Raw genomic sequence first — 22305 nt, 5'->3', positions numbered from 1 at the left:
GCGATGAAAACCTCAGAGGGATTCAGATTCATTTTGTGTTTGGTGCCTCCGGTAGCCGACTTCACCGGGGGAGAGGCTACACACTGTCCACTCCTCCGTCCACGCCTACACATGCACACCCCCACACATGCCCACACACTATAATCACGCTCACTGTCGGGCCCTATAAATCTGTAAGGGCCCAATTAAAGATAGCCTTCAGCGTGTCCACCCCTACCAGCACACACGTGTTAATAAAAGCCACAGGAAAAAACTCAACTCGCTGTTTGCTTTTTGCCGTTTGTGCATTTGACACAACAGATTTTAATAATAAAAAACAGTGTAAAACAGAAATAAGCTTTAAATACAATAATAAAACATTTAAAAGAAATAAAGAGAAACATGCTTTTTGATGTTTCAGTCTGCAGCTCAAGTCCAACTTGTGTGACTCAAATCTGAATTTTAAGGTGCTGTAAATACAAAAAGCTTCATTTTTACAGACAGTTTGATCTTAAATGGATTAGTTATTGAGCTGGTTGGTGTGTAAAACAAAAAAAAAATCAAACATGCAATCCAATTTGAATTTAAGAAACATTGCAAATGTTGATTAAAAAGCAGTTGTACAGCATTTCACACAAATACAGGTAAAAAAATTTACAAAAATAATTGATTTTATTGGTGCCATCAATAAAAAAAAACTAAATTCTATTGCTTTTAATTTTCTATGAACAGCAATAGGTGCAACCAGGATGTGTAATAATGTACTCAGAAGGTGACGTGTTGTGACGGCCATGTAAATACCTCATTAGTTCAGGTTAATAGCATTCCTGCGCTCTTAGTGGCAACATAAAGCAGACGCCGCCTACGTTTTCAAATTTCACAAAGAGTCAGACGCTCAACTAAATATCAACTTGTAAAAATGATGCAAGGAGCTAAAAGCGTTTAAATAAGGACAGACATACCAGCGCACCCCGAGGATTGGACCTGGGATTATTCATGTCTGTCCAATCAGGACGGCGCCGAAACAAAGGAATAATTAGAGTGGGTTGGCAGCCCGACGCCCCGTCTCACGTACTCCCGAATGTGAGACCCATTCCCCCTCAAACTTGATGGTTGTTGAACTTATTTTTAGTGTCATTTGATAAGCTTCCCTGCTTGCACGGAGACATCCCACTGACCCAGCCACTGGTCATTGTCTATACCGCTTCCCGTCAAAGCCGGCACGCTTTGTCAGGTTTCGACTCGAATATCCATTCTGCGTCTGAAGTACGGTATCCGAAGTGACTGGATCATTCGAGCCTTTTTCTTCAGCTGCCCCCTTTCCTCCCCCACAGTGTTTCCGCTCACACTAACATCATTTAGGATTGGCGTCATGACAGCGCGCTTGAGAAGTCTACAATAAATATAAATATATAACCCCGGATTATTTTGGGGGGGGATATCAGGGTGGGAAGGGGGGCATCATTTCTGGAAATGAACAATACTTATCCGTCCGTCGCATCCGTTGCTTTGGGTTTGCGTTTTGGACATGGTGGACCGTCGCCGCGGCGCCGTGTCCTCCTTTTTGGTTGCACAGTTATAGGTCATTCAAAGTCAAAAAGGCATAAAAAAAGAGACAGCCAAGTCTTCACAGGCTGCTGCTTGCTGTTGCCTTTAATTATTTTAATTAAACTTTGATATTCGGGCGCTGGGGGAACAGGCGAGTTGTGACGCAGGCGAAGGGAGTGCAGTTGCATCTGTGGCTTAAGTCCTAACTGATAGGCCTGTTTATCGGCCGTGATGTGCTACGCCTTACTGAGCAGAGAGCAGACTGAACCGAAAACACCAAGCGCCATGTCAAGGTCTGGAAGGCATCAATCCCTCAAACGTAGCTGGAGACGCGTCCCGCTCAGAAGGCTGTCCTGCGGTCCGATAACGCTCTATTAATTTCCTTGTCCCGAGTGCATAATGAAAGGAAGGTATCTGTAAGAACAACAAAAAAAAAAAAACTAAAGGGCAAAGTCTTGGTGCCTTCCAACACCTTGGGGCGTCCTGTCTACAATTTGTCATGCGTGTGCACTTCTCAGTGATGAAATGACAGGATAAGCCAGTCAGAGGGCAGCCGCCGGGCATCCAGCGCCGCTGAAGTTGGAGAAGAGTCGAGATGAGACATTGCCAAAAGGAAAACGGACTACTGCACTTTGGAGGCCCCACTGGGATTATTCCGACTTCCACGCCAAAGGCAAACAGCCCCCTTTCTTTCTTTTTTTTTTATAGATAGTTTCCGTCTGTGTCCATGAAACCAGGCTTTTTTTCAGAAGGCACAATATGGTCAGAATATGTTAAGTCTTTGGTGCACATGAAAAGCTAACACAGACTGAGTGCTGAGTTCTGAGGAGCTAGTTTTTTTTTTCTTCTTTTTTATCAAAAACCAACAAACAAAGAAAAGAGATTCGGAATCAGGCAGTAAATAAGTTAGAGGTTAAAAATAACACTAAAACATTACATGTTTCAGCCGGTACGATGCAGAGATCTATGCGTGAGAACTAGAGAGGAAGCTCGGTGTAAAAAGTGACGGCCGGGGAAACGTGTAGTGGTTCCAGCTGCAAGAAACGTTGGCAAAACCAAAATAACCCTGAATCTGTTGTCTGGTCGGCAGCCATGAGCTCCGTCGCTTTCACACAGTAGTTCTGCTCGCCTGATGTGGCACACGGTTGAAATTAACACAGCGGCCCTGAAAATGACAAAAACACAGCATTCAAAGTTTGGTTTCACTTTATAATTTGTCTCTTTTAATTTTTATCCTAAAGACATTTTACATAACGGTATGTTCAATTTGATCAACACAGCATTTGGTTCCTAATTTGTTTTACAAAAAAAAAAAAAAAAGAAGAGATTAAGAAATAAAAGCATTAAAGTTGTGGTGGCAAACAGAATATTTCCATGTTTATGGGAAATTTAGAGATGAGAAAACCCAAAACAAAAGTGCAAAGTAAAGTATTAACTTGTCAACTTGCTGCATTGATAATAGACGCAACAAAACAAAAACGGTGGTTCCTGTAAAGTCCCGGCTCCTTCTGTTGTGTGTCTGAGGCTCCACCAACAGTAGGCCGACTGACACCAAGAGGGAGCTCTCACACAGCGAATCCTCCACTGCCTCGCAACCACACACACACACACACACACACACACACACACACACACACACACACACACACACACACTGAACCCGCTCCCGTGTCTCTGCGTTCCTACTGTAACCTGATTTCAAACACGAACCCACTCACCCTAAATTAGATCCATTAATGCCTGTTTGAGGAACCAAGATGAGCTCACTGAATATTTTTGGAAGATGTGTAAAGAAAATGCAGCCAAATACTGAAATATATGCAATTTATGTGGAATCAAAAAACAAAATATGTAAATAAATATCTGAAATATTCAGAAATAACCTCAACTGTCAGGGTTCATACACAGTTTTAATGGGTTGAGAAAATAATGAGGGGAAAAAGAAAACAGTTTTTTTTTTTATCTTCTCTTCTAAAGAGAATAAAGTGGAAGGAGAGAAAATCGCTGCATTTCATCCATCAGTATCTCATTTCTCAGTTTCTGAGAACAAACTATTAGTTCTTAGTCCAATTTTGCAGGAACTGATAGTTAGCAGAGTCTCAGGTTTTGATTTGTGCACAGCTTGGTGATTACTATAGTGTTTGGAACATACAATAAAATAATTTAGCTTTAATGTTCATGCACTGTGAAAAACGTTGAAAACATCCAAAAATCATTAAAAAATGTACAAAATTTGAGTCTGGGAGCTGAAACTGTATTAGATTTAAACCAGGTTTATATAACTGGGTATGAATTGCTTTGTAAAAATTTCTTCAGGTGACAAATGAAAGACAATAATTCAGTTGAAATGAGATAGAAAACGCATGAATTTGACCAACATCCAGGTGAAATCTGACCATGAACCTTCCTGGATCCAAACTGGGATGGACATTTAGACCAGATGAAGGTCAACATGACCTTTAACAGGCCTGCCAGATTAAATACTAAAGCTGGAATACAGGAATGAGCTCTAATTTGACTTTTTCTGAAGGTTTGGGTCAATTTGAATTGTTTCTTTCTAATAAAATGGGCTGATAACTGAACAAGTCAGAAATTTGTGGGATCTAACAAATCAAAAACAGCAGAATAAAGTTGTTTTATGTTTTTAGTATCAATAATATAGAGGCAGCTTTGCATGACTTCAGAAGGAAAAAATATCCTGCACAACAATCCAGGCCACATTTTTCACATGAAATATGAGAAATATGATTCTTAGGTTTGTGTGAACTAAACACTTTTTCTGGATCTTCAGTCAGATGGGTTCTTGGATATTTCTGCCTCCTCTGTTAACCAGACATGTTTGCATTGTATAATTACATTTGAACCTGTGAAGAAATCAGACAGGCTTCCTAAAACAGCCAGCTTCGTTCTCGAGGCCTGGGGGCCAAACCCGGCCCGGGGGCCAAACCCGGCCCGCCATGAGTGTGTATGTTGAATTAATTGAACTTTAAGACAACAGTTGAGTGCTTAAGTATTATTTTATCTCTCAAATCAAATTAGTTTTTGATTAAACTAATCAAAAACGGCAACAATAAGAAAAGATGTTAAAAATTGTTACATCTTTAAAATGGAACTCAGAGAAAATTTCTAGTTTCTAGTTGTTCTAGTTTCTAGTGCAAATATATTAGTGCACTTGAGATAAGATAAAACTAACTTGTAAGTCACTTTTCAGTGAGATATAGGGGCTTGTTTTAAAGCAATAATTCCTTAACATTAAATAGAAAACTTCCAGATAAACTGGCAGATTTTTTTCCATTTATAAGATGGAAAAATGTCTCGTTATAAGTGAAAATTGCTGCCAGTGGAACCAGAACTTTTTAATCCCTATTCAAGTATTATTGACTTAAAACAATCTCGTATATCTTGCTGAAAAGTAACATTAGTTAGATTTGTCTTATTTCAAGTGTACTAAGCTATCTGTGCTGGTAAGATTTTGTGTTTTTTCAGTGTTAACGGGTTTGTTGATCGCTGCATTCTGCCACAACCAGCCCTTTGAGGACATTAACGATCTTGATGTGACCTGAAATAAAAATGAGTTTGACGTTCCCATTTTAGCAGGAACTTGATTCTGCAGGACCATCTGCCATAAAAACACAGAGGAAGACAAAGAATAGAAAAGAGTCGATCTTAATTGTGATTGGAGTGACTGAAAAAGTTTGATCTGGCACTCAGTCGCTCCTCTGATGTGTACACACCTGCTTGGTTGTCTGAACGGAAAACAAAAGCAGATTGTTGCAGATAGAAACGTCTCGTAATCGCGTTCCTGTCCCGGATCGGACGGTGGGCTTCCTGAAGGTTTCTGCTCCACAATCCGGCACGGGAGCCAAATGTGCGGACCGACTGTGACGAGGGGCTTCAAACGAGCTGGAGCGTCTTCCATTTCTCATTATTTGGCAAGGCTGGTGGGTGTTTGATGGAGGAGATGTGGGGGGCGCCGCTCCATCTCTGCATGGTAAGCCCCTCGACGTGTACCCTCTGCAACTAATCTCACACAGTCAACAAATAAGGCACATCAGATGCTGTTTTGGCTGCGGCCATCAGAGCCGCTAAGTTCAGTGGATTTTACGGGTTTAACGGGGCGGGGCGGGGTGGTGGGGTATCTGCTGAGCGGGTGAAGCAGGTGCGCCGCAATACGGTCAAACCTATTCCAGCTTCCCTGTTCAGAGGACAAACGGGGGTTTGGCTTGGCAGGGAGCAGCGCTCTGTAGCGGGGACCATGCTGGAGAAGATGGAGGCCCACCTGTGCCGCCCAGAGCGGCGGAACAATAGTCTGAATATGTCAGCGTGAAGCATCAGAGGAATCTCATCAGACGGACGGAGGGGAGCGTGACGGGTGGATGAGTCAGGTGGAGGGACAAGACGGCGAGAGGGTGGGGGTCACAGAGACTTTTCCAAATGAGGGCTGTGATTAATAAGGTTCATTACAGACACTCCACTGGCTTCCTGTCGGAGCTAATGGAAATATATTGAAAGCCGCATCTATTCTTATTTTACAAGAGCGGCCCAACATGGCAACCAAAGCAGATCATTGTGAACAAAGCTCAGAGTGTTTTGAATAAAAAAGTAGGAACCTTCTCTCTTTATTTACATATAGGATTAAACCTTCAGATGAGGTGTTATACCAAGAATATTTATCCACTTTATACTGCGAATATCCTAGTACACTTGAAACAAAATGAAAATAACTTAAACGCAACTTTTCAAAAGGATAAGTAAGCACAATAGTTCTTGTATTCAGATGGAAAATGTACTAGTTCTATTGGTTGATTTTTTTCACTTAAAAACTGAAAAAATGTCTAATTACTGGAAAAAAAGTGGAACTTTTACTTTTTAAAATTAAATACAAAAATTATTGACATAAGCGTATATATTCTGCTGAAAAGTTACTTGTAAATTAGTTTAGTCTTATTTCAAGTGCACTATAACATTTGCACTAGAAACTTGACTAAAAATACTTGGTAAGACTTTGTGTTTTTGCAGTGTACAAGCATGAAGGGAAATGCTTTTTGTTAATTATTTATTAAGAAATGTAACAAAAATTACTCTTTATTACTATTTTCTGATTAGAAATATGATTACCTGAACTTAAATGTCATAAAATTTCTAAATAAAATTCTCACTAATTAAAAAATAGGCCAGTTTAATCGACCAAACAATATCTTAGAAACTGAAATAAAAAAACCTGTCACAGTTGAAGTTACATTTGAAGTGTATGAATAGAGACAATGATTGACTTTACCTCCACAGGTCCTTACAAAGCTTGAAAAAGTTCGACGTACTGATTTATTTCTTTAAGTAAAACATCCAGCCACGCTGGCCTGCTTTTCAAGTCTGGATCAGTATGGAAAAATCTATATACTATGGAAAAAAAATTATTTTATTCCCTAAACCATTTTCTACAACAGAAGTGTGAAACTCCTTTTCATTCCATTCCATTAACAAACTGTTGTTAAAATATTAATAATTAGCTGTCTCTGCAGTTGATAAGTACTTCTTAAAATCAAATAATATGAAACATCTTTACACATAGATGTAGTTTGGTAAGATATGGATAAAAACTGCTTTGATTTTCTTAATAAAATATTATTTAAGCAAACAACTCTACAGTCTAGAGGGCAACATGAAACATCATGGCGGCTGTAGTTTGGCACTTTTGCTCTAAGAGTTTACCAAAGTTACAAAGTTAGTAAAAGTTATCCAGTTTTTAAAAGTAGATGGATAAAATGTGACATAAACTCATTACAGTCATTTGTATTTCTGCTTTTAACATCAGCTTTAAAAAGTATAAAAATGTGTTATTAAAAATCTTAAAAGCTTTTACCAGTGTTTGGTTTTTACTGTATTTTAAGAATCAAATCAATGCATGAACAGAAAGACTTTTATCATGTTGGTTCGATTTGTAGTTTCTGCATCATTTACAACTTAACCGTAGATCTGCAACTCATCAATTAACTGCTGCAAAAAGCAGGAGAACATTCCTGCAGACTACCTGCTGTCTTAGCATTCAGTCTGGACTGATTTTAAGTTAATAAGAAAATGTATTTATTTTCTCAGCACATCATCCAGTCCAGTTTGGCTAAATAATAAGTGTAAAGGTACCAAAGACCAGACTAAAGCATGAAGGTGATTGAGGTAATTTCTGTACTAGTTTATCTTTATTTCAACACTTTCAGTTTACAGAAGGTGTTGCTAAACAAATTTAAAGTGATTGAGGTATCAATTGACTGATCAGCCGGAAACGTAGCTTAGAGTAACAGAACGCTAGTAGAGGATGTGCAGCTGAGAAAAGTGAGAAAAAATGTATATTTCTTTTAAAAAGGTGTACACCAAATATTCTGTATTTTAGTTGTAAATGTCTAAAATGAGCTGAAACAGAGGAGTTATGAGTAGCTGTTAGCTAGCTGGAAGATTTGTTCACTTTTCTGTAAACTCGAGCTGAAATATAAAATCTGTCTGCAACAGGTAAGAACCATTAATTTGAACAAGTAGACAGAAAAAGGGAGAATATTACTCCTGTTTAATTGTCATTTTAATATTCTTTAACTTGTTTTTAAAACCATAAGTCCCTACTGCACTTCCAATTGATTTTTGGGGTGTTGTTACTGATACTTCTATTTATTTTTGTTATTTTATAGTGTTTTACATGGTTTATTCCTTATTGTTTTACATTATATATCATAGAAACTCTTCAGAGGAACTCTGGCTTTCACCAAACTGCAAGTAGATTTGAATTTTAAATTTTCAGTTTTGAAGTGTGAAAATAACAAATATTTTAATAATTATTTTCCACCTGAATCTATTTCTTAAATTCAATATCTAAACTAATTCCCTTCTAAAATCAGACATCCTAGAATGTCGGATTCTAAAACTCGCAGAGTTTAAACTGTCCAACTAATAATACATTGATTCTTCTTGGGTCTCTTTCACCAATTAATGAATAAATCAGATTGCATTAATTCTCTACGCGCTCAACAAATCTGCATTTTGTGTCTGTTTGCTCAGAACAAGTTTGAAATGAGTCGCCTTCACAATTTTTTTTTTTTTTTTGGGATACAAATACAAGGAAATAAACACAGCTGATGGAGTATTAGCCCCTCTCCAAATATTTGTACTGGCTGGGCGAATTAATCGACTTTATAGTGTGTCACATTTACGATATCAAAGACAAAAGATGGAGGAAAGAAGCTTCTATTTAGGTTACAGAACGAAGCTCCCATCTGGACTGGAGTGTGAAAACACTTGCAAGCATGAGAGTTGTAATCCAGTTGCAAGATGCTTATTTTGCAGTGATAAGCTTTCGGGCTTTGAAAGACTTTATTACCAGAACAGAGACTTTTTTTCCACTCGCACATTGGAGCTTCGCAGCCCATACAGTATCTTCGTTAATCTAGGTTTTACTTGATCCAACAGCAACAGGGCGCCTGCACAACTCCTCACTAGTTTTTCTAACTCTTATCTGTTTTTCTGGTAAGTGAAATAAACAGCTAATTTAAAGTGGATAAAGATATCAACACACAGTTAATTAGCATGTCAACTCTGTGTGTTTTCTGCTGCTCTGTTTGTTCTTGAACATAAGAATAAATATATTTAAGAGGATTTAGGTTTTTTGGGCTAATCAGTCACACAAGTTTCTTTTAAGAGTAAAAAATAAATGATATCTATGTTTGCAACAGTTGTGAGGGTTTTAGATTTTGACTTATATGGAAATAAAGCTTAACCAAAGAGATCTTTTTAAAATGTTTCAGCAGCCCGTCTAAAAACATCTTTATTCATGCGATAAAAAACAACAAAAAAAAACAATGGAGTAACTAAAATGTCAGGGCTGTATGTGGTGATGCACGGCAGTCACTGAAACAGAAATATGAGTTTGTTTAAAGGAAAGAATTCCCTAAAATTGGTTAAAAAGTAATAGTTCCACTGGTAGATTATTTCATGTATAACATAGGAAAAAAGTCTTGTTATAAATGAAATAATCTGCCTCATCAATGTTGAGGAACTGTTGACTTAAAACAAGCTCTTATATCTTGCTGAAAGTTACTTGTATTTTAGTTTTGTCTTCTTTCAAGGGTACTAAGATATTTGCACTAGAAACTAGACCAAAATATTTTGTAAAATTTTGTGTTTCTGCAACTTGACAAATATGAAATAGACACCATATCTACAACATCCAGAGCTTTGTGATTGATAAATTGCACACAATCCAAATTGCAGTCTCCACTGATGATTGTTGTTCAATGTATTGTGCAGCTTTTCATTCTGCAGGTCGAGAAACTTTGACTAGGTTCCATTCCTGAGGGACTCTGACAGACTGTAGTGTCTTTGTATCCTGCAGAAATGATCAGATTCAAAAGAATTGAAGCTGCAACACAGTCAATGTTGTCCAAATCTTTACATCTTTAAAAAGTCATACATTTCCTAAAAAATATTGATAAAAAAGTACTAGTTCCAATTATAAGAGGACATTTTTCAGTTATCATAAGTGAAATAATCTGCGATTGGAACTAGTACTTTTTCAAAAATATTAAGGAATTATAGACTTTAAAAAGTTCCTATATCTTGCTAAAAAGTTACTCACAAATTAGTTTAGTCTTATTTCAATTGCAATAAGATATTTACACTAGAAACTAGACCAAAAGTACTTGGTAATATTTTGTGTTTTTGCAGTTTAGCTCTCACCAGGCTGGTGAGAGAAAAAGTAGCTGCTGGTCTCAAAACGTTCCTGACTTAAAATCTCTACTTCTCAGGGTTACAGAGACTCCAGGTAAAATTCAAAGGCGTTATCAAAAGGCACCGGAAGTGAAATCATCAGTCAGAAAAGTGCCAAGTGTTCGTCTCAGTCTGATGGAGGCACCAGACTTTGACAAGTTAATTAAAAAAAACAAGTGTACGCAGTGTTGCTGTCGCCTCGGCGCCCCCCCGCCTGCCGAGTCTCAGCCACCGGACATGTGTTCTGTTTTACTCCGAGTCCTTGGCCACATATTGAACACATTAAAAGTTCAAGTTGGAGGGAGAAGCACAGCTGCACGGGGAACAGAGGAGAGAGCCAGAGTGTGAGCAATTCTCCCTCCACAAGGCTACTGGCCCTCATCTCGCAGCCCCGAGTCCACACACACACACACACACACACACACACACACACACACACACACACACACACACACACACACACACACACACACACACACACACACACACACACACACACACACACACACACACACACACACACACACACACACACACACACACACACTGCCCACACAGCGCTGCCATCTGGCCTGCTGGGAAATCAGAGCCACCTGAGACTCGGCCAAATACATGATGCTCGCTGACAACTCAGGCATTTCTACGGATTGTAAAGAGATGAATAAAGATTATACAAGCACATAAGGTGTAGTGGTGGGAGAAAAAAAAAGCCTCTCCACACAACTGTTAGTATTAGCAGAAATCATGGAAAATGCTGGAAAATAAGTTACTTTCAGGATCTGTTCACTTCAGTTGTAAAGCAGAAGTCGCACGCTTCATAAAGAAACGAGGATTCAGAGCTTCCTCTGTCTTGGTTTCTGGTGGGTTTAGAGATCTGGCTGGAGGCATTTGATCCGAATTACACACAAAGCATTTAGTTTAATTTGTTGATTTATCATCTGACTGATGAAAGACAATTTTCTACTAATAATATACGACCACAGATTAATTGCACTGCTCTGAAACAAGGGTTAGCATCTTCTAAATGTGTAGTTAGGGGTCAGAAGAGGGCATGATAATTGCAGGCTTTCTAGGGCGTGCACTTCAGATATTTTAGTAAATGTAAAAATTTGTAAACATTTTTTTGTGTTGCAGGTTTAATTACTTTGAATCCGAGACTTTTTGTCAGAAACCTTCAGAAATGAAACCTAGTCATAGTTTTTCCTCCTGCAGAACAAAAAGCTGCACAATATATCAAACAACAATCATTTGTGTGAATGCAATTTGGATTGTGTTCAATTTATCAAAAAAAAAAGAAGAAGAAAGTACTGGGTGTTATCGTTGGTATGGTGTCTCTCTTATATTTGCTAAGTTACTCTGCAAAAAGTACTTTTGGTCTAGTTTCTAATACAAATATCTTAGTACACTTGAAATAAGCCAAAACTAACTAACAAAACGTAAATATGTCCTTGATATTGATGAAAAAGTACAAGTTCCACTGGCAGATTAGTTTACTAATCACAAAATAATTTTTTTTTTAGCTTTTCATCAGATTATAATGTTATCCCTTCATCAAAAACATATGTGAAATGTTGCCTGGATTCTTTAATGTTTGAGAGATTCCTTAATTTCCATGGCAACCATTCAGCTGTGCAAAACGCCTGGGAGGACCAAGCCCCGCCTTTGAGATGCAGCTCCTCCTCAGAGCTGCAGTTTCCAAGCTTCTGCATTGTAGAGCAGCCCTCTTCCGCAGCTCCTATAGACTAGCCAGCAGCAATTAGCAAACACCTGGTGGCACTGACCATCTGCTGAGCTCATTATAGGAGCTACCTCTCAGTGCAACATTGATAAAAAATGTTGCTAAAGGGTTAATAGAGAAGCCATGTTATGATGACTTCCTGAAGGTGGAGTTTCAGACAGAGCAGGAGATTTTAAAGAGACAGAGGCCCAATTTCAATAAATTAAATTATGATGTCAAATTTCTTTTGACAGGTACTTGATTGTGTTATAAAATGACACTATTACATAATACTGTCCCTTTAGTTTTAAGAAGTGCAAACTGAATGCAGAGAAGGGCATCATTTTCAACGGTGTGTTGATAATAATTATTCATGATTTTTGATGTGGCCCCAAATTAAAATGAGTTTGACTGTATGCTCCTCTGTAGGCTGCATGCTCCGCTCTGTTTCTGCGTGAAAGAAATCGGGTTTAGTCTCATGATGACGAGGACAAGCTGGCTGAAGACAGAGTTTGACTGTTTTACCTTTTCACTCAAGCAGATATCCTTTAAGCAGAATAAATCCGGCTAAACGTCCTGAATGTAAATGATGAAAGAGCTTTTTAACCGTGCCTCCTCTGTCTGTTGATGCAGGGATAAGTGGCATCTCCTGAAGCTTAAACATGGAAGCAGCAGGACTGAAGCTGCAGCTGTTTTCTGCTCAAGCCTCCTGTTTGCTTCCTCACACCCCCTCACCACCACCAACACCACCCTCTGGTTTTGTCAGAGTAAGTGCACATCATTGGCAGCTAAAAGCTCTGGGCACCGTCCCTCTGGTTGTTCCAGAGAAATGCCAATCGTTTTGGCGTCAACGGGTCCCTCACAGACGGCGCATGAAGGCACAGATGGCACTAATGGACGAGCAGAATCCAACCGAGGGACCGGGACAGAGCCACACCAGAGCGCCGTCCAAATAGCTGTAGTGTGAATGTACTGTATGGCCAACGCGCCGCTCTGCTCGAGCTCGAGCGGGGCCGGTGCCACGGCGATGCGGCATGAAGAATTTAAAATGATAAAATAATCATAAGCGAGGGAGACCGTGGGAGGATGAGCGTGGAGCGGTGCCAGCAGGATCAGACAGAGGAGGGATTGTTCTCGCGTTGCCCGAGTCGCCCCACTCCACTCAGACTACTGGCTTTCCAGCTAATCGACCGACTCCAACAGCAGCAGAGCCAGTTTAGAAAGTGCACCTTCCCCTGCTGAGAGCCAGCACATTTTACGACCCGTGAAACCCGAAACCCCTACCAACGTTTCCTCACACGCTGCAGGTTTTAACGTCCATTGTGTCATGCATTCATAAAAGCACCCCTTTTCATTTTTTCTTTTCTTTTTAAGAGCATGTAGCATCAAACAGATGCTTGTAGGAAGAACTAGTCACAGCTCACAGCCGTGGTTCTTTTAATAAAAGTTTAAATACTTCCTCTCCAGACTTGTGCGTGGTTTCTAAAAATGTAAGTGCTGATAGAACCTGAGCAGAAAAGCAGATAGGTGGACAGATTGGAACGGAAAAACTGCAGAGTGACACTTTAAAACTCCAATAAGCCTAATCTGGAATCTAATGCAAAAGATCCAGAAATAAATGGCGTCCTGACAACACCTAGATTCAGTAGAGATGACTTGAAATGCAACACATCTTCCCAAAATGTCATAATGAAGTTCAGGATTCTCAACAAAATTGTCCGAAACCCACATAAATGTGGATGTTTACTTCTAAACTGCAAAAATTCAAAACCTTACCAAGTATTTTTGATTTAATTTCTAGTGCAAATATCTTAATACACTTCAAATAAGGCAAAACTAACTCAAAAGTTACTTTTCGGCAACATATAGGTGCTTGTTTAAGTAAGTAATTTCTTAATAGTGCTTGTTCTTTTGACAGATTATTTCACAGATTTTACATGTGGTGTCATAAGAGAAACAATCTGCCAGTTCAACTAATGGTTTTTCATTAAAAAATATTAAGAAATTATTCACTTAAAACAAACTCCTATATCTTGCTGAAAAGTGACTTTTAATTTAGTTTTGTCTTAGTTCAAGTTTACTAAGATATTTGCACTAGAATCTAAACCAAAATTACTGCGTAAGATATTGCATTTTTGTAGTGTAATTCTCAAACTGGAGTCCTACTCAACGTCTCAGCTGGTATTCTGGACTCACACAGGTTTTACCAACTCAAATTCAAGACTTTTTAAGATCATTATAATACTTAAGACCTATATCTCCACAGAAACGTACGAAATTCATCCGGCCGACTGCCGACAAAGTGCTATTTACCCATGATACTTTCAAAAAGCTAGTTAGCTAGCTATCAAGGGTATATTAGCAGCTAGTTAGCGGTAGCCTTAGCCATCTTGAGTAGACATGTAGAAAGACACCAATGAAAAATTCAAACCTTGTAGATGGAAGACTACTAACTACACCTCTGTGCAGACATGTTTCAGAATCACATTTTCTTAAATTAATTCAAACATTATGCTCTTTTGATTTAAAAATATTAATCAGGTTGGAGTTTATCACCGTATCTTTCATTATTCATGTAATAACAAAATACTGGAGTTCACTTCTGAGTCACTATGATGGTAAATGCATCATACATCTTTTGTTGGTATCTAGAACACCTCAGACTAAGTTCCTTATAATCATACCGTCTTTTTCTTGTTTGACAGCTTAAGAAACCCAGACTAGCGTTATGACTCTGATCTAGAAGGGCCTAGAGGCCAAAAAACAGAAGTAAATTGACATTTGTTAAATTTTAGAACTGTTGTCTTAATTTAGCTGTGGGATCTCGACAAGTAATTTAAAAACCAACTTATCTTCTGTTTTCAAATAAAACAGGAAGGATCATGCTTTATACCTTTGCTAAAGATTTATTAAATACTGGAACGTGACTCCTCTATTTTTACACCTACAACCCTAGTAAAGTGCTTTTTGCAGCACTGCATCATGGGTCTTGTAGTTCTCTTACCAGAACTACAACACAAAAACTAAATTAGTTTTGTCACTCCCTATAATTGCAGACCAAATCTGGAAAACCTGGATGTATTTATGACTTCTTATATCTGAAAACAATACACCGATAACAAGAAATGAAGATCCTTTAAAATAAATTGCAGCAGCATCAAAATCAAAGAGAGAAAACAACAAGAAAAGAAAGGCAGCTCTGCAGCGGACACGCAGCTGTTTTATGTCCCAGAAGCTCAGCTCTGCGGTGGAACAGCTCAGACAACATGTGCAACACTTCGGAGCAAGAACTCTGAACATGAACCAAAAATAAACAAGAGGCCATTTGTTAATTTCCCTTCTGGATGCCACAGAGTATCAGCGTCCGCAGAGAGCCGGTGGGCTCATCTGTACTTTTAAATTACGTGTCCTCGGCACAAACGTCCTCCCAGAGCGGTCGGCAGAGACGCCACAAACACTCAGAACTGCACCAGAAACATAAGCTCACATCGTGTCTGCAGGCCACGGCGCCATCAACAAGCAGCTTTTTAATGCATCGTGTGCTCAGCCTCTGTTCCTCTCATTTATGCAGATGGAACCAAAGCCCGCCGTTGCTTAAACATCATGGTTTTACATGCTCTAAGTAAACAAAGCTGCTTATAATTGAAACAGCATCTATCAGGCAAAATGTGACGCAAAGCAACAAATTTCTGTTTTACACACACAGTCAGTTGAAAATAACTTACAATTAACCAATTTAATCCATTTGGGTGAAGGTGACAGCTACTTTGAATCTCTGCCATTTTTTATTAAACACAGATTCTCTTGTTGACCCTTTAATAGCAGCAGCGTTTCTGCAGGTTTCACCAACTCAAACGTAAAACTTTTTAAGACCATTATGAATCAAATTTAAAACCTGTATCATGACAGAAATGTACCAAAGAAAATCATAAATAAATAAATCACATGTGTTGACAACAGAAGTGAGCCAAAGGCTAAGATTAACATCGTCCAGCCAACTTTAAATAAGTTTGGACTTGATGGATGTAAAAAAAAAAAACAGCTAGCTTTACCGTCGTTAGCTTGCTAACTAGTTACCAGGGCTAAAGTTTGGGTAAAGGATAAAGCCTACTAGCCTATTAGCTTGCTAGCCAAGTAGTTTTAACTGCTAGCTAGTTAACAAGGGTAAAGCTAGCTAGTTACCAGTATCTGCAACCGTCACAGAACGCAGTAAAGATGTCTGAATGCGACTCAAAGTTTTGTATAACAGTAAAGTCACGCAAGAAAAAAGAAAACCTACATAAAATATGAGATTAAATAGTCCTGCCACAAAAAAAATTTAGACTATGATGAAAATATTTAAATCAAACCTATTGTTTTTCAATAAATTAAAAAATTTTAAAGGCCTTACTTTTAGATACATGAGTTTAAGACACCCTGAACAAGTATTTTCTAGAGATTTTTAGAATAAGTGTCTCTGATTGGCCTGAGTTTTTGGGAAATCCTGGTTTCAACCTTCCTGCATGGTTCCCTCATTTCCCCCCCTTTCCACCAGCGGCATGCTGGACGGGGTCACATGCGATCTGCTCTGAGCAGAGGCGCAGGCCATGCGACAAGAAGGGCCAGTAATTGGAGTGAGCTGTCATGACGGGGCGCGGTGTTTGGGTTGGGTGTGGGCGGATCCCTTCCTACAGGGTGCCACGTATTAAAATCCATGATGAGGCTAATGCAGGGGGAAATGGATTTGGGATTGTGCCTGTTCCAGGGGTCAAAGGTGAGGCTGGTCTAAAAAACCCCCAACAGCAACAAAAAGTTGTGTTTCATTCACTTTTTAGATTTCCAGCAGCAGAAAGGGAAGAGTTTCCTGTCTCAATCGGATTTTAGGCTCCTTCAGACGTAATCATGGAGCTGGAGATCACATCCCCACTTCTCCCCGCTAAAGAGGGAATCAACAAATTAAAAATGCAGATTTGCAGATAATGACGCTGCCAAAACCATGCATCGCTTCTCCGCCATTGACATGATTAACTACAATTACAGCAAAGGTAAAACAAAAGCATTAATGGGAAATCGGGTCTAATCACAGACACAAAGGAGATAATTGCGGTCTGGCTTGATGAATTAGTTTATTATTAGTTTCTCTGATAATTTGGGGGTTATTTCCTCTTTTGTCAGAGAAGGAACATCTGTAGCTGCGTCGTCATAGTCGGTCTCTTTCAGAGGGAGAAGTTCCCGGTGATTTGGGATATTTTCAGATAATAATTATCATTCAGCGCTGCCATGCAGTGAAAATACACAAGCTTAGCAGGTGATTTCTGAGAGGAAATCTTTAAATGTTTCAAACCAAACTCTGTTAGGACCCAGTTCATAATTTTCACTTGTAACTCGGCTGTCGCGTTGCATCTTCTGAACTTGTTCTTGCTTATTAAGCAAAGGCGTGATTTAGCATTCCGGGGGGAATATTTCACAACCAAAATGTGTCTTCTTGTTGAAAGTCAAATCTGATTTTGCAGCAGAAACTTGGGCGTTAAATCTCATCTGGAAGAAAAGTTATTTACGAGGTTGTAAACTAACAGGGAGGAATCTGCGTTGGGTGATAAAGCATCCTGATAAAGCATCGCGCTGAGGAAAATATGCTTATCATGCTGCATGTTAATATGAGCGGTAAATAAAGCGTCGGGTCGGTCAGTGGCGCTGGGAACTTCAGGACGGCGTGAAGGAGCCCGGGAGCTTTTCCATCCTTTTGTTTATGAACTGTGAGAAGTGGGCTAATGCGACCTGAGCGCCAAAGATGTGAGCAAAAACACACACAGTGGGAGAGGATGACAACTGGGATTTAGGCAGCCCACACAAACTCACCAGGCAGGACACATGAACCAAAACCAAATATGATGACAAGACCAGCAAAAGAGGACCTGGCAAAAGGATGCAGATCGTATTGAAGAAAGGAAATTGATAAAATGTGTAAGAAAAGGTTTATATCCAAATATGTTTGTATTGACATTGTTTTTTGTGCTTCCTCTTTCCTATGGAGATTTTAAATGTTTACATTTTAACCTAAACTGCAGAAGTTTATATTATATATATATATACACATGTCTTCCTTTAAATGAAGGGTGTTTAAAGTGAAGTTTGGGGGCCATTTGCCGTCCCTGACCAAAATTCAAAACTGAATTAAATAAATTAGGACAAACCTATGACTTTTGAATTAAAATATACTAACAAAATGTTATATGTAACACAAAATGATCCATAATTTCCAAGCGCTCTGGTTTCCTTCTATTTTTATGGTGAATTTTGGACCAAATCTACTTATTAAATTATACTCTAAAATACAGCCTGATGTACCCAACTCTGCTTTGAATTAATGTATTAAAACTTGGCTAAATACAGTAAGTGCATTCAAATAAAGACTGACCTGAATCCTAAATTATTTTTTTCAGTTTTCTTCATTTTAGCTCAAAATAATAAGCAAACTGGATGCAAACATTTGATGTTTTGGATTCACACTCCGTTCTTACAAAAAAAAATAAATCTGATTACTCTATTTGATTAGTTAAATTTGTTCATACTTAACACATTTTTGGTGATTTTAGTTTTTAAAAATGATAAACTTTTGAGTTGACAGTTTGGGCAACAGGTGTCGAAGGATTTTAATCAGTTACCTGAACTGATCTTTTCTCAGTTTGGTATAATGATACTGCACTGCAATGATAAAAACTGTGGGGATTTTCAAATTTGTAATTTTTTTTCAAATTCGTAAGGACACAAATATATTCATACACCTCCAGTAATGTTTAAAAAAATGTCCCTACACTCCCCTTTTTCAAAATACCACGAAGAATAGCTAAATAAATCATTAAAGTCTTACATTAAATAGTACATCATGCCATTAGTCCAGGACAACGGACTAAAGTATTTGCTGGATGGAAATTGGAAATATGCAAGTCATATTTATTACACTTCTTTGTTTGGTTTCCATCAACTCTGGAAAAAGTGAGAAACAAAGATTGCGTCGCCTTCCGCCTTTTCCAAGTGTACATCCAACATATTTCACAGGATTCTGTCCAGAGTTTCCAGGACGGTTCAGGAAGAAACAGCATATAATGTAAGACCTTTCAGAGGTTAACACGTTCTGCTCCAAGGAGCTTTCAATCAAATCTCCATGATGTAAGGAAAATGTCTTATTTTGGTTGTTTTGACAGCCTGTTGCTTTTTGTACATTTAAATTCTTGTGCAATCTCATCAAAAGAGCTCCTTTAAGGATTTCCAGAGATTCAGTTTTTTAACATTTTTTAATTTTTTTAGAGTAAGCTGTGTTCTCACAACTGGATCTACAAGAAGCTGAAAGAATACTGTGAAAAATCCTAACAGCGCATCTGTGATGTGCAGTTAACCAAACACTGTAATGACGGCTCATTTCCCAGCTGATTTCATTACAAAGAAAGCAGAAATATAAACAAAACAAAACGCAATCTTACAAAGTGCTTTTGGTGTTGCTCCTGTATCTTGCTGAAAAGTTACTTGTACGTTAATACTCCTTTAAATAAGACAAAACTAACATATTTCCACTAGAAACTAGTCAAGAATACTTGGTAAGAATTCCTGTTTTTGCAGTGTGAGTGTAAAATGAGAAAACGATGCAGAAAAATAACATGAATAAACATCTGCAGGTTTTGTTCATAAGCAGTCTGTTAGTGAGACTAAATGAATGTTCATTTAATTCGGGATAAGCAGACTCAATGGAGAATGTTCTTATTTATATTTATGTAAAATCCTAAAAACATTTAGCAGTTCCTGTATGACTCAAACTACCTTAAACTGAAATGTTGTGGTGATTTCTTTAAGTTCTTAAATTGTAGAAATGTTAGTGCTGTTGAGTTGGAAACGCATCAATTTTAGGGATGTTAAAGTTTCTTGGATGAAAAAACTGGAGCGGTCGGTTCAGGAACAAGAACTGGACTTTGTGAGATCAGAGCCATTAAGGAGAAGAGGACTCCACCCAAGAAGAGTGTGTTATTCATGGAGGAATTTCATGTAACCATTTATATAAAAAGGATCCTCAGAGGGCCATGTTCAGAGATTTATTGTATGTGCTATTGCTTACTGGACTCTCTTACCTGTAAGATTAAAAGAGATCCTAAGTTGGCCCAACAGAGATGAAGTTCACACTCCATAAAACAAAATGTCACCGCATGTTTTTCAGTTTGTTTTTCAGGTTTTGAATCAGGATTTAATATCCTACTACAACCTGCAGACGTGTCGCATATTCTGCCACAGCTGCTTAGAAAGATCAGCAAGCAGAGTCCAGTGGAACCAGCCAACCCAGTCTGGTTCTGGTGAGCTGCTATCTGTCATTCGGTTCTGTGGAGGCCTGATAAGGAGCCGTTCGTTTGGTTCAGGTGTGCTGGAGAAGGGATGCATCTCTCAGTGTTTGCACCCCTGCAGCATTTAGTTTGTTTAAACCCATCTCTGGTTCATTTCCCACCTCGGAGTGATTCGGCTGTGGAGATGTGAACCCAGAAATCCTACCAAGACCGTTTGGAAGAGGTGGTCTGGCAGTAAAACGTGGGAGTCTGTGAGTGACGAACACACTGAAAGCATGAAACGAGAACAGAAACACATTTTTACTGGTTTAAGTTACGAAGGCGACCAATTTCCTCATTTCCTGCTTCTACGTTTGCATCCAACATCCAAGTCGTGAGTCAGATTATTGTCAGCTAAAATGCTAATGTCAGTGAAGATGCTAACAGAAGTATAGCAGTAAATAAACCGTCTAGCATGTGAACAGCAGTGGAAACACAAAAACATGTTACAAAGCTAAAACTAGATAAAATGGTAGCATGTTAGCTATAATGATTAAATATCTATGTTGGAATCTGTCCCAAGACGTTTGTCCAGCAGAGTTGACCAATGCCAAAAAAAAGTCAATAAATAAATAAATCACCCCAAAGCTCGTCTTTTATGTCATCCCTTGTTTAGAATAATTTTGTCTGTCACATTAGCGACTCGGATGTTTACCACACAGAAACTTCTTTTAATCACCGGATCAAAAAAAAACCTGGTAATTGCTAAAGGCTTGGTTCATCTGCAGATGTTAGACGGACCACCACAGATTAAAATGACTTTGTCCAGTTTCCAGTTTGCTAGAAAAAACCTCACTCTCACTGGAATGAGGATGATATCAGCTTGCATGAATAAGCCAGGAAGAAGTCTATAAAAATGTGATAAAGAGACATTACTCTGATCCAGAACATTTTGTTATTTGTTGAAATTGGACTTAATTTGCTTTCAGACTCAACAATGTTGATTTGAGAAACAGCAGACATGGTTCAGTGCCCTCAAAGCAAACAACAACAACAACAGAAAACCCAACAAATTACTCTGACTCTTGTTTGTTTATGTCATCCCTTGTTTGGAATAACTGTGTTTGTCCACACAAAACCCTGTGACATTGGTGACCCAACTGTTTGTCAAACACACTTAAAAAAAATGTGGTCTGCTCTGGTAATTCACAAAATTTGTTGAAAACAAACACATCTTTCAGTAAATCTTTACCATGTGCCACATATTGCTAAAGGTTTGCTTCGCCTAAAGATGTTGGACAGACCATCATAGATTAAAATGTCCTTGTCCAGGATCCAGTTAGCAAGAAAAGACTTCATTCCTATTGGAATGTGCATGATCAGTTTACATCAATATTCCAAGAAACGTCCATAAAAATGTGATAAAGAGACATTACTCTGATCCAGAACATTTTGTTTTTTGTTGAAATCTGACTTAATTTGCTTTCAGATTCAACAATGTGGATTTAGGAAAGAAATGAATCAGTGCCCTCATAAACAAATAACCCGTTGTGTTCACCCTGGAGAGATTGCAGAAACCAGAGGAGATAAGCAGCAGCTGCGGTGTTGATGACCTGAAGTCTCCTGAATGATCAACGCTCTGCTGTAAGAGAGGAGCATTGAGAGAAAACAGTAAATTATTCTGAACTTCAGTCGACTCGGGTTGACCTGTGAGCTGGTACAGCATTGGGGGTGGGAGCCCTGATTCTCAGCACGATGAATCGTCTCACAGCAAACTCCAGCCTTCCCCGAGGCCCAGCAGTGAAATTAGCAAGTTTGGCAGGCCGGAGCTGCTTTCTCAGGCGCTCGCAGGATGCCGCTTCGCAAGAGGAGGGCGGGCGCCGCCTCTTTGTCTCAGCGGAGACGAGTCTTGGGCAGGCTTGTTTGTTTGGGGAAGGGGTGTGAACAGCACATAAGTCCATCAAATCAATTAGAGTCTTAGGCGGAGATGGCCTGGCTCGGCCTGGGCTGAGGGAGCTTGGCCCGATCTTT

At 38.9% G+C, this 22305-nt stretch overlaps 1 protein-coding gene across 1 annotated transcript in view; it reads right to left on the bottom strand.

Moving 5' to 3' along the window:
• Positions 1 to 265: 265 nt before the first annotated feature.
• The window catches only part of antxr2 (anthrax toxin receptor 2), an 85280-nt gene continuing 63240 nt past the window's right edge, over positions 266 to 22305 (bottom strand). The window contains exon 17 of the mRNA XM_005808789.3: positions 266 to 2692. Within this exon, the coding sequence (XP_005808846.1) occupies positions 2636 to 2692 (57 nt within the window). The 3' untranslated portion in view covers positions 266 to 2635. The remainder of the gene's footprint in view (positions 2693 to 22305) is intronic.

The sequence above is a fragment of the Xiphophorus maculatus genome, chromosome 12 (genome assembly GCF_002775205.1).
Source record: "Xiphophorus maculatus strain JP 163 A chromosome 12, X_maculatus-5.0-male, whole genome shotgun sequence".
NCBI classification, from domain to species: Eukaryota; Metazoa; Chordata; class Actinopteri; order Cyprinodontiformes; family Poeciliidae; genus Xiphophorus; species Xiphophorus maculatus.
Note: the sequence above shows the minus strand (reverse complement) of the source record. Positions and strands in the feature narration are given on the sequence as shown.